Here is a 15,361-nt window from a genome sequence, read left to right as displayed (position 1 = left end):
AATGGGAATGAATTTTGGACAGCTTTGGAAACAAGGGAGAACACGGACGATCTCTCGGTGACTCAGAAGCCTTCTGTGCCCAGGGGGTAGTTTATCCCCTAGGGAAAATGTGCTCCCACCATTTTCAGTGGCATTTTCACCCATCCAGACTTGTAATTCAAACAACATGATCCTAGTTTTCACTGATGCCACCTTTTAATCTATTTGATTTGTTTCCTCAGGGAGATTGTTTATTTCCTGGTGACAATCTGATTCTCCCCAAAACTGCCGAAATGCATGACCATGCACACAGAATATAGCATCTAGAAAGTTTACATATTCTACCAATAAGGAGACTTATATGCTACTTCCCGTTCTGGACTGCAGTCTATTAGACAACAGCAAGCATAACCAGAACAAAAATTTATGACCAATCACATCAATAGCTTTAATGAAAGCTTGTCCGGAGAATTTTAGACTGAAACAGTGTATTTTCAGAAAGATTTACTCTCACTTATACCTTGGGATCCAACTTTCCAGTCATCTTCTTCAGTAGTTCATACAGCTGGATAGCGTTGCCTTGGGAATACCAGCCAGGCTTGTCCAGTGATAGCAGAGCTTCCTGCTCCTCGTCATTCTCTGAAATCACCAAGGAAAATCACTCACTGTTAGTGAGAGCAGCCAATGCTCCTGTATTCGTGAGACATGCAAGAAGCTGACTGTGCACAGCTTGGAGATCATGATCATGATTTTGACGTTAAACCAGCTCCAGTGTCTGGTTCAAGTCCTGGTACTGACTGTGGGTTCAGTCAAGGTGTTTGGTCATTGGGGTAGGCAGGCATTTGTGAGAAAAGAAGAAGCTGAGCATCATCTGCAAGGGCAACGGAAGAGCTGTAGGAATCAAAGTGACAGGCTTTGCCTCCCAAACAATGCAGCAGTGAAGGCAGGAAACCACAAGGACTAGACTGATGGAGGAGCTGCTACAGATCTAAGATGAAACCATGAGGTAAGACAGACTATAAGAGACAGCATGTACCTTTCCACAGAGACAAATTACCTACTGCTTTTAAACACTGATATAAATACAACAAAACAGACTGAGGTAGCTCTCATGGGCATTCACCAGCCTTAGATCAGCACAAGCAATAAGCAGTTTCAGTTATCACCCAGTCTTGAAGAAATGATGCGTGGACAATATCGCTGCTGGTGGTGTAATCCGCATTGGCATATATCCACACTGGCAGCTATCAGTGAATCGGAAAAATCAGTAGAAGCTGAACCCCCCCCCCAGTCACCACCCAGCTGTGCCACAGGCTTCATTCCTTGCTGGTCCCAAAGCAGCCAGATCTCTCCTGGTGTCCACATAACCCTATTGCTCATTCAGATCCATGTGCTATTGCCAAATGAACTCCCTTTAGCTTCTTGCTGGAGCCAAAATACTAGCCTTAGTGAACTGATGAACTAGAATTTCATCAGAAATATTAATATTTTCTGTCTATTGAAGTGGTTAAAAAAAAGGGTGATTTTGTTATTCAGTCTCAAGCAAACATGTCTTATTTTTTATGCTACAGATAGAGTGGTTAAAAGCCAATCCAGTACTTTGATGGGACTTAGGTACAACATCAGGATTTCAGTTTTTCTCCTGCTTTCTAGAATTTTTTTAAGTACTTAAAATGTGTTAGGAAGAAGACTAAGAGTAAACTTCATTTGGTTAGAGACTGCTGAAAGCTGGAATGCAAATTTTGGAGAACAGTGAAATGACAAGACAGCTTTACATTTAAGAGCACTGAAGATGTACGTGGTGCAGTACTTGGTCCTTGAAAGAAAAAAAGAAGGAAACAAGAGGGAAATAGGTACATAGAGAGAGGCAGGAAATCATTCTTTAATATTATGAATCTAAGAATTTGAATAAACACAGGATTTATTCTTAGACAAAACAATTCTATATTAAGGGTGTTTTATAAACCAGGAAAAAACAAGGAAATTTAAAGTTAACACAATTCATGTGGAACTTGTATGGAAATGTCTTTTCCTTTGTTCTTCTTCAGAAACCTAATGATGATGATGATGATAATATCGATAGCATCCAAAAAAAAAAATCTTAATTTCCTGAGTTTTAAAATACTGTTGATCAAATAACTTTTGATAAAACAGAAGTTGTCAAACATCAGCAAATTTTTTTTATTTTCCCTGTATTTTTAGGCATATTTGTGAGTCTGGCTGAACAAGTAGACACAATCTTCAAATAATATGGACATAGAAAAAGTAACTTATGAAAACAACTCTTTTCAGCTGCTATTAAAAGTTTCTTGAAATTTGTCAAGTTTTGTATAGCTATCATTGTCTCTCCATTCACTCAATCAGAAAAATACAAGAGAAAAATGGAGCTATTATAAGAGGGATTTTCAGAATAACAACATTGTATTTGCAAATAGGAGCCCTATGTATTCCAGCAGCACGAGAAGGCTCCAGCAAAGAGCAAGACCTTGCTTTACTACCTCTATGGAAATGCATGAGGGGCAGTCCTGACTGAAAAAAATCACTCTAATTACAAGGTAGAAGATCTCTCACTCTGTGAGATCTATTGCTGTCACCCCTAGCAATGGGATTCATCTCACTTAACTCAATGCGTCCGGAATTTAGGCTTCTAATTTACAGTTACAATCTGAACTAGTTGGCCAGGATCCCCTGGTTGGGAAAAGAGAGTGCAACAAGCACTTTACAGAGGTGCCAGCTCTGGAGAAGGAAAGGATTTAATGAAGTTAGGAACTTCACTTTTAGGCAGTGAAATGAAGGGAAATTTCAAAGCCTGGTTTCTTCCTCTGTGCTTGGAGGCAGCAAACAGCATTGAGATGTCTAATGCATTATGGGAGCTCCTTGATTTTGGAAGGAGCTTCAGAAATCTGAGGAACTAGAAAAGGTCCTTTATAATATTTGAGTTGTAGGGTTATAGAGATAATGACTCTGAATGGGCAAACCTTGCCTCAAACTTCTCATATGGCTGCTTGTGCTCACACATCTAGGTGTGACCTTGTCAATTTTATTTCTGTAATCTGAAGTGGGAAGAAATTAATGGTGTTTCAGTTGCAGTAAGTCATTAACAAGAAGGGTTTCCAATCCATTTACACTGTCCCTGTGGCAAAATGTTGTCAAGAAAATTATTCTTCAACACTGGGTCTTAAGGCCTCGTGTAGTAGTTCTGGCATGTAAAAATTGATGCCCAACAACTTAAAAACCATTGGCTCTGGCCTTGTATTGTATCCTTCAGATAGCAGTTACATGATGGCACTGAAGACATCTGCAAATTTCCTGCAAAAATGCTGCATAAATGTGATTAAGGTAGTTCCTAATATATTTTAGATATTCCACACCTAACATCGGCTACACTCAGACAAGAGGAAAACTGCTGCTGACCTTCCTTCCACTTTGCTGTTATTGATTTGTAGAAGTTCATTCAAAGGTCAGAAATGCTATAAATATTCCTTCACCGGGAAGCAACACATATATAGGCGGGGATGCTAATGCTTCAGGGTCTTATAAGTTGGGAGGAAAAGGAGACATCCTGACAATTTCAAACAGGCTGGATAACCAAGAAGAATTTCTTAGATGATTTAGATAGAGCGACTTGCTTCCTTCTGAAGTCTAATATATCACTGCAACCTGGATTCCTGTAGACTGAAAACGTGCCACGACAAGAAATGTAAAGGTAGCAAGCAAGTAAAACTAAAATAATTAAATCCAGAAAATCATTCTATTAAAATACTTGCCCAAACCTCAATAGTGATTCAGAGCAGTTTTCCTGAGGGGAAGATACTGTTCCTTTTTTTAAAAACAACAAAAGCTTGACTCATGCTGGGGCAATACTAATATTGCTGGAATGGCAATTTGCATATTGGTGTGTCTAACAACTTGGGAAATGTTTTCTGATTCAGAAATGTACTCCCGTCACCACTAGCAGATAGGTTTTTTCAGATAAAGCAGTTCACTAAAAAGAGTCAATATCCTTTTTCTTGTAAGAATTTTCTTGTGTGCCTTTAAAAGTGTGCTGCAGGTTTATAACATGGACTGAGGAACATCTGGTTTCATTCTGAATGAATATGCAAAAAGTAATCAGTGAAGCTTATTCCCATTTAAATGATAACTGATGGTATTTTACTTTGGCACAGAGTTGTTCCTTGGGAAAGACTGCACACGCTTGCTAACTGCTGTCTACTTTGCTACCCATTCACGGACGGTAGCCACCGAGATGGAAACCTAAACATATGCAGTGCTGTGGTTGTGGCCACACTACATGCTCAGCCCAGGGTCTGAACCTGGAGCTCTGTCCCTAACCTGGCTGGCATTGACACTGTTAAACCCCAGCCCATGCGACGAGGCTCTCATTTGGGAAGCCCGAGTCTAAGAGAGAAGCTGAGAGGTGAGGGCGAATTTAAGCTTTCACAGTTACTCACCTACACTCAGCCACACCTGCACTGAGGACAATTTTCATCAGCTCACCACCCGAGGCCACCATCCTGCGCTGCTCCTCCGGCTGGGAGCCCTACGGCCAGTGTTGGTTACACACCGGGGCGAGGACCCACGAGCGACTCACCCGAGAGCTTGAGGACACCTCACACCTACTCGACTGGGCAGAGCAGGGTCAGAAAGCAGCCCCAAGTACCCAGAGGCCATGTCAGCCGAAGATGCGCTCAGTGTAGCTGCGGTGTATGTACAGCTCCCCAGCAGCCCCTTCTCCTGCCTTCCCAGCTCTCTCCTGACAGCCTTTTACTCATTTCCATACAAATCTAGCTAGAGTGGCTATTAGGGTTACTGGTATATTTTGTTCCTTTGAACTGTGCAATAGAATAAAAGCATGTGGTGACTCTGCTTCTGCTCGTGCCGGTACCTGCTCCTGCCTCTCCCTCCTGATGGGCAGCTCTTGCGGGCTCTCACCACAGATGGGCACGTGTGTTTAGCACACTGAAGCCCTGGGTACTGCCTCAGGGGGCTACTGTAAAACAACTACAGTTTATGATCCACAACTATCATGCTGATATGCCTCTGCAATTTAAAATAATGTCATTCCAGGCCCTGAGAGCATTAATATAAAAGTCGGGTTATGTTTCAGCCTGGCTTGCAAGCACAGTCTGATTCTAGATGGCATTTCAAGCTCACTTGAGAAACGCAAACTCTCTTTTCCAGAAGGGGACTCAGGGCAGGAAACCACATCATTTTACAGTCGAGACAAAGGGACCTGTATAAGTAAAATCATTCTGGTGGCTTCTTCCGGTTGTAAAGGTAATGAGATGGGATGACACAAACTGCAGAGCTCCCCTGTGGGCATGCTCTCCATGAAGAAAGCAGGTACCTACAAGTTTGCCGTGAGTAAAATTTTACACCCTACAGGCACCATTCTGTAGGGTAGTACCCCAGATTTCTATGTATAGCCTAACCACCTTTCCTGGGTGGTTTCCAAGGTTCAAGGAGGTATTACTGTGTGTTTTGCCATCCCTAAATTACTTCTGTGCCCTGGAAGCAGCTGCGCTTGCCAGTCTCCTGTCTGACTGGACAACTGCAGGGAAGTGATAAGGAACAAATTATTCCCGTAGCATGATGTGCTAAAAGAAAAGGTTAAGGCTTCCCAAAGTGGCTAGTGATTTTGGCCATCTCCTTTTTTGGCTGTCCAATCTGATTTTTTTTTAGAAAAAGCCTGAAGATCAGCTCCACTTCCTGCCCTTGCATCATTCTGCCTTTTTTGGGGTGACTTATGGTTGGTGAGACAAAGGCTGAACTAATCAAAGTAAAAACTCAGTTTTGAAAACTGGAACATGATTTTTAATTTTACAAAAGCAGTGATACATCTTTCTTATGCATAGTAATTCCAACACATACGTGCTCATTCATATGGAGGACTAAATAATGGTGCTACTAAAAGCTGGTAATACTCTGAAAGAACACCATGGATAAAGCTGAGAGAAAAATACAGATACCATCCTGTGAAAAAAATAAACTATTTCATAATAATTCATGTGTTACTTCGCCAATTACTAACAATTCCTTTTCTTACAATGGACTTCTATTATTTCGCTAATTTAAAAGGCCTCATAAGACCAAAGTACAAGACAGTATATTTTCAAATTGCCCTGTGGATGTAACCACAGAATTCTTAAAGAAGAGAAATAAATTTTAAAAAATCCCCAAAGTTTTACATTTTTAGTTTTACTAAAACCTTTTTAGTTTTTATTAGAATCTGCCTTACTGCTTAGTTGTGCCAAGCAACAGGCTATGTAAAGACAAGGCTGAAGTTTTATTTGTTTGTAAGAAAATCAGTATTTCCTTTAGAAAAATCAACAAGTAAGTTTCTTTAGGAAGTCTTGATTATTGTGTTACAGGAACTGAAAATAACATCTCACTACAGATTTAGTAATGTTTTCAAATTCATCAAAACTTTAATTCTATACCTTCCCAGAACAGTCTGGCTAGTGAACAAAGCGTTTCTGTTTAAAACATTGATATGATGAAATACAAGCAAGGTCTTTTTTCCTTGGAAAAGGACAATAATTTTTGGGGAAATGATTCATCTGCAAGTTCATTTTTAAATGTAGTTCATGTGCAGATTTGGTGAAGCTTTTTCCATAATTTTATTTAATTGTATTTATAACTCAGAGAACTTCTATTTTGGAAGGGTATGAGGGATATAAATACAGAGTTTCATTTCTTCCTTGCACGTACGTTTAAATTTATTTTTAATTAGGATCTTGGAGAGGTACAAAATACCAAGAAAAGAAATAGCCTCCCCAGAAGAGTTTTATTCTGGACCTCTTTAGTTTTGTAAGAAGGCTCCAGAGCCTTATAAACGAGGAACTCCCAATATCCCGACAAATGTCCCCAAATAACCCTATATATATTAAAATCATAGTAATCCTAGAAATCCATATATAATTATGGAGAGAAACAGGCTTTTCCAGAAAGCATTTTGAATTCAAGTAAGTTAGGAGAGGTATGGTAATTGAGGAAAAAACTGACATAATCATTTCAGGAATATGCATTTAGTTCAAGCAACTGTCTATAACCATTCTTACTGGGGTACGCTTCACTGCTGTACAAAAATTTGAAGAGTGGATGGAAGCAGAAGACAGAGGGAAGCACAAAAGATGAGATGAGGGCCACCAGTCACTTCTGGCCTAATCTGTCACTTCAGAAAAATGTCTCAATTTTCATAATTAAAATAAAATCGAGACACACAAAGCATCTTCTTTGCACTGTGCAGACCATAATCTTTCAATTTATCCTAAGTCTCTAAGTCTCTCTGGTAATACCTACTGAAATAAGGCTTATTGCAATTTGCTCTTGGACAATAATCCCCACTGAAAATTGACACTGCAGCGTAGTGGGGAAAAACTTCCTGCCAACATTTACTTTGGCCTCAGACATTAAAAGAAAAACAAAAAAAAGAACAAAAGTTCTTTAATCCTCAGCTACAGAAAGACTAAGATTTTTTTTCCCTACATCTTAATACTTCGGGTATAAAAAATATATGTAAACTAGAATAGATAATTAGATTCTGAACAAATGTATCTCCATAAAGCAAGATATGGACCCTGCTGCAAGGGGCCTTTGGTTTTTATTTTTTTAGTTCCCTAAAATATGTTATTTCAAAGGGTGTAATAATTGCGAAGTAGACAAGAGCACGCATAGTTATTGCGCATACTCATTTTCCTGGAATACACAACAGACGTTCTCATTAACTTTTACATGAAAACTATTTATACAGCCAAGTTGAATTATGATTTATAAGAAAGCTCCATTCTTTTTTTCTAACTTATTACACTACATCATATCCCTACTTTAATTTTATTGATGAATTGTGTCTGAAGTTCCAACTCTCCAAATATCAGCTGCCCCTGGAAGGGCCAGTTTTACGTCAACCTTTACATCAACCTAAAGACTAACTTAAGGTTCAAGATTCCACAGGTAAAAAATGAAATTTAGGAATGAATAAATAAATATATAAACCCACACAGCCTTCTGCCGTTAATAACTGTATGAGAATTCCATAGCTGCAGATAGAAGTTATTAAAGCCTCGCTCAGGCTGTGCCTCTGACTCAGTAATTAAAATAGAACCCCACTGCAACCCACAACGGTTCCTTGAGCATGGGGCTGCTGCTGAGCCTGGAGAGCACAGGGGCCCGGCCACTGGAGCCCGGGCACCTCCCTGCTGCTGTGGGGAGGTTAACAAAACTCAAATATTTTATTTTCTTTCTGAAAAGTAGAAAGTTCTCAAAAAAAAAAAAAAAGAAAGAAAAAAAAAGAAAAAAGAACAGAACTTGAAAACAGTGTATTGTCTCAGTGTTTCACAGGTATCCTGCTATTTATATATTGTTAAGTATGAGTATGATCATTCCCAATATTTCTAAACGAAACTGGATGCCTTAAACTAATCAATTTTTTTATGGAAACAAAATCTAACATTTTTTTTCTGATATATTTTCTGCCTTATATTTTGTTTCCCTTTGCTTAAGAAAATGTTCAAGAGGCACCAAAAGACAGATCAGGACCTAACACTGATCTGAGCTTCAGAAAACCTCCTTTTGCAGGCATATCTCTGTATCATTAATGAATCCCAATGCAATTATAAAAATTTGCAATTTTATTGCAAAAGGAAGACCTTTGGATGCTTTTACTATATTCTCTACTGCATTTTGTACTACTACTACTATCCCTTTTAGAAAAAATAAAAAAACTCTAAAAAAATTTGGGGTTGTGCAGTGCACCCTTTAACAGTCTTAACAGAAAGTGCTATAGAAAGAAAAGTGTTTGGAGTTGCACTGGCAAGTAATTAGGTGGCACTACACCAAGGTAGAGTGAAACAGGAGAAAAAGGAGAATATACAGGAGGAAATCTCCCCAGACCATGGGTGCGCTGGCGTGGGGGCCAGCTGAGGAGCCAGATGGCCAAGCCACAGATGGCTCCTCAAGCCTTGCCCAAGAGGCATGGGGAGCTGTGCCCGAGGACATCCTTGGGAAGGGTGCTTGTTCTTGGGATGCAGCAGGGCAAAAGCATCCTCATGCAGCCAATGTTTGGGAGACCATGGTTGGCTGCACAGGGGGATGACACTGCACCCATGGTTTGGTCTGGATTAGTCTGGCTTTTGGGACAAGGGGGTTATCCGTTCTGCCACAGATTTCCTACCTGGCATCAGGCACTTCCTATGTAAATAGAAGCGTTAAAGCTCCCATATATCAGAAGTCCTATGAGAGTAAATATATTGTTTCATGCAGATTTTGGTACAGTGGCAACAATAGCCATTAAGTGGCTCAGGATGGCAAAAGGAGATGAAGATGCAGGAGGCAGAACTGGAGTTATGCAGACTCTGGATAATGGAAAAAGTAACTGCGCTGTGATGTTGCTCAGGCCATGAATGTGGAGATGAGGGAGAGTGGGAAAACTTCTCCTGGTGGGCAGAGAAACTAAGAAATATTTTCGTCTTCTTTCCATTGGTCTGTGCCTCTTTTGCCCCTTTGCAGCTCCTGTCTATGTAGGGTATGCCCATCAAGCTCTCTGCTGAGGCTTAAGACCTGTAGCAGATGGGGAGCAGAAGGGAAAGACAAGGCATGCGCATGTGACAGAAGACAGAGAGGTGACAGCAAGGTCAGTCTTGAGTTCTGGGGACATTTTCATGGCCCTGTGGACCACAGTCGTGGATGAATTCAAAGGAGGGACAAAGAATGCGACCGGGTTAGAACAACTGGCAGAGATTTCGGATGCTTTTTAAGGTCTGCTATGGGACCAGGCCTGTCCCCAGAATGAAGAACAAGAAACTCTGTCCCTCTTAGATCTGTTGAGTTACAGTAGAACTTCATATTTAATAAACAAAATGAAAAACATTAGGAAATTAACATTCTAATAAAGAGGAGAAGTTTTTATCTGTGAAACAGTCACTGTAAATCTCAGAACAATGTAATAGGGCTGGAGATGGCAAGGAAAAATGGAAAACTATTCATCTCTAGCAACGTATGTTTAGTTACACTTTGATGGGAAGACTGACATGAAAGTTTTGTAGTAATGAGTTTTTTTAAGAAGTAAAAGAGAAATGATCCCTGTGACACTTCCTATAATACTTTTCCCGTTCCTTATCTGTGCATTGTGTGTGTCTATATGAAAATGCATGTGTGTCTACACTTAGACACACTTAGTGTCTACATGAAAATGCACTTTACCTTGTATCTGAGAACCAAGAGCATCATGCCAGATCTCTGTATGCAGGAATTTCACTGATAAAATCTCTTGCTACTGTTATTCCAGAAAAAATAATCATCTTGGAAGGCTCAGCCTTAGTCTGGCAGTATCACAGAGACACCTTGAATCTGTGAACAGTAATAATATATAAAGTAGTTTCACAGCAGATAAGAATCAGGTTAGAATGAACGTGTTTACTAATGAAGAGAAGTCCTAGGGTTGCTAACTCTACCTAGAAAAAAATGCAACATACATATTGAAGTTTAAGACATCTGGAGTCCTACATGAATAATAAAGAAAGATTGAAGAACAAAGAGAGTGAGAAAGAAGCTGGTACATCACTTTACCTTTTCTTGAGCTTTCAGCTTGCCAGAATTAATTATCTTCTGAACATCAGCTGCAGAGAACTTGCTACTCATCTAAACGGTGCAGTGTCCCATGATCGCTTGCCAGCCCAGAAGTGTCCAGTTCTGTGTTCTCTGACCTTTTATTTCCCTGTATTGTGTGGGAGAGGCAGAGCTGCTCCTGAGGTAGGTAACTCTCTACCCACCTGAGATTTCCCCATACGCAATAAATCCACAGCTGCTATTTGTTGCAGCTCTCCTGTGCCACTTCCCACTTTGCAGTTCTCCTGGGTGCTTCATAAACATTAGGCAAGCCTTGGCATTTAGAAACTGAGGCAGAGATTCACTGCCTTATCAAAGTGAACCAGATCTCAGCCTGGGCTTTGGCCATGATTCTTCCTTGTGTTCTCAGCTCATTTCTAGGGCTTTCTAACCAGCTCCTTTCACTACTTGCTTCCAATAGCAGATCTGATGCCTGCAGTACAAAAATCAACATGTGCTTTCTGCAAAAAACAGTTCTACAGACTAACCTTAATAAAAGCTTGACATTTTGGATGAACACACAAGAGAACTCTAAAGCTCCTTAATGAAAAACAGCAATACAGATTCATGGAAACTATGCTGAAGAGCAGCTTCCTGCAGTGGTTGCCAGCCCTCGTTCTGCCAGGAATGCACCGTACACAACTCTCTATTTTTTGCTCTACTACAAACTGCGTCAATCCCAATTTCCAAATTAATTAAAAATCAGATCATAAGGTAACTTTTTATGAAATCATCTGTCTAATCATCTACTTATTTTTTAATCCTAGAGAAGAAACCAATTAAACACAGAAGAAACATGAATACCCCCCCCCCCCAAATTTCTATCACATATTGTTTATGCATGTGATCTATGCAAAGCATTATTTTTCCCTGCAAAGTCATACTGATAAGTTCCCCCATGACGTAGGCAATCTTTCTTTCTTCCAGAAATTCCTTGTGGATTTTGACAGCTGATTAAGAACTATAATGTGAAGTTTAAACTAAATTTCCACCAACATAATTCACACAGGTTTGCACTGCATCTTAGTGGTGTGGGTAAAGTTTACAAATTTGTATTGATCCATCCCACAGACAGGCGGGGCTTGGCTGCTGCACGCACAGACACACAGAGAACACACAGAGAACACACCTGCACAGATCACAGCTCTCTACTAACCGGGTAACCTGGTTCTATTCAGTTGCCAGTACACTGGTGACCAGAGACACTTGAGATGCCTAAGGTCCTCCAGCACTGTAGTCCAGTTGTACCACATGGTAGATAGGCAGAGTACTTTCCATACACTGTGGTTTCTTTTTCCATTCCTGGTACTAATTTATTTCAAGATAGACCTCTGTGATTTTTGACATATAGCATCACCCTTACAATGTAGTTGTGAGTCCATTTTTGTTTAAGGAGGAAGCTTGCAACTCAATGTAAAAAATTAGCTTCTGAAAACTATTCATTTCTCTGATACAGACTTAGCAAGAAGAGAAGTCAGGTTTTGAACTAAGCTACCAAGGGTGTAACACCTGACATAGACAGCAATAGAATCTGGTAATGATCTGCATGAGTTAATAAGCTTTCCAGTGGGATCTTTATTGTTCCTTGGACAAAATAAAATGTATCTGTTTAACCATCTTATATTAAAAATGCATAAAACAGTTTAAAAGGAAATATGCATTCTCTTAATGTTAAAACAGCTGCTGACTTGTGCATGGTTTGTATCCCTAGTGTTCCTTTAAGTGTTTTGATATTTCCAATTTAGCTCTTCCCCCCAGGTCTTGAGCAGACACTCTTATGTGTGCTGGGAAATAGAATGAAGGTGAAAAGAAATATTTCATATAATCAGAAGCAATATTAAAAAAAAAAGTCTAGTCTAGAATTCTGGATATTGAATTATCTGTATAAATAATTGCTAGACATTCTTCAGGTATTATGTTATACTAGTCCGACCTCCCATGTATCCAATGTAAAGGAGCCACAAACTACTTGATCATTAAGACTACTACATCTTACTGTTCTCTTCGATAAAGTAAATTAAGGGAGCTTACATGTCTGTCAGACGTAATTGCTTAGCCAACCCTTTCAAACTTCCAGCATTTCTATGCTGAATATTTCCATAAACATGAGAACTGACGGAATAACTTCAGAACGGGTCATGCTGCAATGACAGTTAGTGTTGTAAGTCTTGCTCATATATGGAAGATGTGCATTTGCTTTTGTCTTCCACGTAGAATAGGGTTTTCACTTTCAGTGTGAAATCTTCCATAAATCCCAAGTCTTTTTCAGCACCACACATTGTTAGAGTATTATCACATTATAAGTGTGATCTGTGTTGAGTGTGGACTGCGATGCTTCTAATCTTGCATAGCATTTGGCTATGTTTTCTCAAAGACTATGGAGAAAAAAAAATCATCTCCTCTTAATAATCTTTTCATGTATTGGAGGAGAATTCCCTTAAGCCAGACAAGCCTGTTTGCTGAACAGAGTTCTGTATGGAATACAAACTAGTTATTTGGGTATTTTGGCTTTTGTTTTGGAAATAGGTAATTTGATAAACTTCTTCTAAGTACACAGACTTAGAAACTTAAAATAATTCACCATATTAAGGGCGCATGTGACATGCTTCTCTATGAAGAAAGTTTCTTCCATTAAAATTAAATATAAACTTGACTTGATTACCAAAACTAATTTTAACAAGTCACTCGTATGGAACTGTCTTCGAAAACAATTACTCTAGCCTATTGCTTTCAATAATTTGAAATAATTATTGAATAATTAGAACAATTTCCGTATAGAACCCATGAAGTTTGTGTGTCCAATTCCTTGAAAGGATGTATCACTGAACCATAAAAATTCATAAAAAACATTGAACCATAACCAGCAGAATTAACTGCAATTATGTTATCTCAATTTTCCCATTACGGTAAATCTTTGGAAAGGGCTAAAAGGATTTTCACAGTCAAGACTCTCATGGCGTCCTTATGCAAACTTAGTTTACAGTCCTTCACTGCTCTGGATTAGGACATAAATCTTAGTTAAAGATGCAGATCTGTCACAGATACGATTATGGAAGTAATTCAATCTCTTGGTTCCTTGGCTCTAATAGAAAAGCCAGTGCTTTTGTTCTTCTACCATTTGTTTATCTGGTCTGCCGGTGGGCTCCTTGAAGACAGAAAATGACTCTTATCACATGCTTGCACAATACCTTAAAGAATTGGGGTTTGTTTTATCCAGGCCTTGAATATAATGTATTACAATCAATAACTAAGATTTTGCAATAGTGTTAGTTACTGTATCTCCTTTTGAAAATGAAAATACACTTTCCATGCACAAAGAATTCTGATTTTGGAGTACTTGGCAATTATGCTAAACATGTTTTCCATTTTTAACAAAAGGAATATTGTTAGAATATTGTTGTTATCGCTCTTTGAAAGCGGCAGCTTTAGCTTTCTTTGAACTAACTTTCTATCAGCTTTGTGCCAAACACAGGTTTTAATATCAAAGATAATCAGCTGAAGCAACCCCTGCTGTCTTTATGCAGAGGCACATTGCAGTTTTTCACTGTTTTGATTTTTGGATGAATAACTTCTTATTCTTTTTAACGTCTGAGGTACTTTGAACACTATGCAAACATATATAGGAGACTTGGCTCAACACATTTACTTTATATTTTCTTTTGAAGAAGGATGGGCATTGGAGAATGCATCTGCAGTTCACCATTCATCTTGATATTCAGAAACAAAGAGGTGCCATACTTCAAAGACTACTGAATTTTTTTTCTACTTTTTTTCCTAATAAACAAGGAGTTGTTTATGAACAGCAGGGAAATAATGGGGCCTGTCTTCCTATGAATTTGTGTCTTGCAGTTGGATTCACTGAATGTCTAATAGGGCACAAAATCTCATGGATGCTCTCTCACTAGCTGGGTCACCTGTGGCCAGACTCTCCTTGATGGATACTCCTGATACCTAATCAGGGTAACTTTACACTGCAGCCTTTCTCTGAGTTGGCAGTGACAGACCCATTTTTTCATTTCCAGCCTGTAGAGGCTGTAATATCTCTGAGGATACAAGGCCACACTCAAATGTGGTTGAAATTGCACTACTGATAGAGGTTTGCAGTAGAGGATGTGCAGAAATTCCTACTCACACATGCCATGTTATAGCATGAGCCTCAATGTTTAGGAAAACCAACTAAATGTTAAAGAATCAGACTATGTCCTAGTAGCTCCTCTGACTAATGCGGTTGAGGCATCAGCCAAAGGAGCTCAAGAAGCAAGCAACCTGACTTCCAACGGCCAGCTCGGCTGATAACCAGGTACCTCCCATGCCAGTTAGGAGGGGCCATCAGCTGAAATCCCAGCGCTTGGCCCATGCTCCAGGTTTACAGGGAATTGCTGTGGTTAGGCCAGCGCTGTGCCCTCCTGGTAGAAACAGAAACTGAGCTTGGCCACTCAACTTCTAGTTCTGATGTGCTGTAAAATGCATGTGTGAAAGCTGTCATCAGTGAGAATACATATAAACGATGCAATGACAATCTAGCCTCCCAACACTTCTAAAGCAAATACCAGTAAAGCCCATTTAAATAAAACCCCAGAACAAAACAAAGACACTCCATTCTTCTTCCTAGGAGAAAAGAATGGCTTCCCCGCTCAGATTTCCAGGAAGGATGTACTGCAAGGGAATGGTGTTCTTTAGCTACTGTACAGTTTAACTACTATAGAGTGGCAACTTGCAGAAGTCACACCAGTTTAACGATGTCACTGTACGAGTGGACACATGTACCACCACTGCA

At 39.5% G+C, this 15,361-nt stretch overlaps 1 protein-coding gene across 2 annotated transcripts in view; it reads right to left on the bottom strand.

Annotated features, from left to right (window-relative positions):
* The window catches only part of NT5DC1 (5'-nucleotidase domain containing 1), a 141,092-nt gene that overhangs the window by 22,541 nt on the left and 103,190 nt on the right, over positions 1–15,361 (bottom strand). For both annotated transcript variants that reach the window (XM_074150749.1, XM_074150748.1), the window contains exon 9: positions 500–618. In XM_074150749.1, the coding sequence (XP_074006850.1) occupies positions 500–618 (119 nt within the window). The remainder of the gene's footprint in view (positions 1–499; positions 619–15,361) is intronic.

This window comes from Numenius arquata, chromosome 7 (assembly GCF_964106895.1).
Source record: "Numenius arquata chromosome 7, bNumArq3.hap1.1, whole genome shotgun sequence".
NCBI lineage: Eukaryota > Metazoa > Chordata > Aves > Charadriiformes > Scolopacidae > Numenius > Numenius arquata.
The sequence above is the reverse complement of the archived record's forward strand: the minus strand, read 5'-3'. Positions and strand labels throughout refer to the sequence as shown.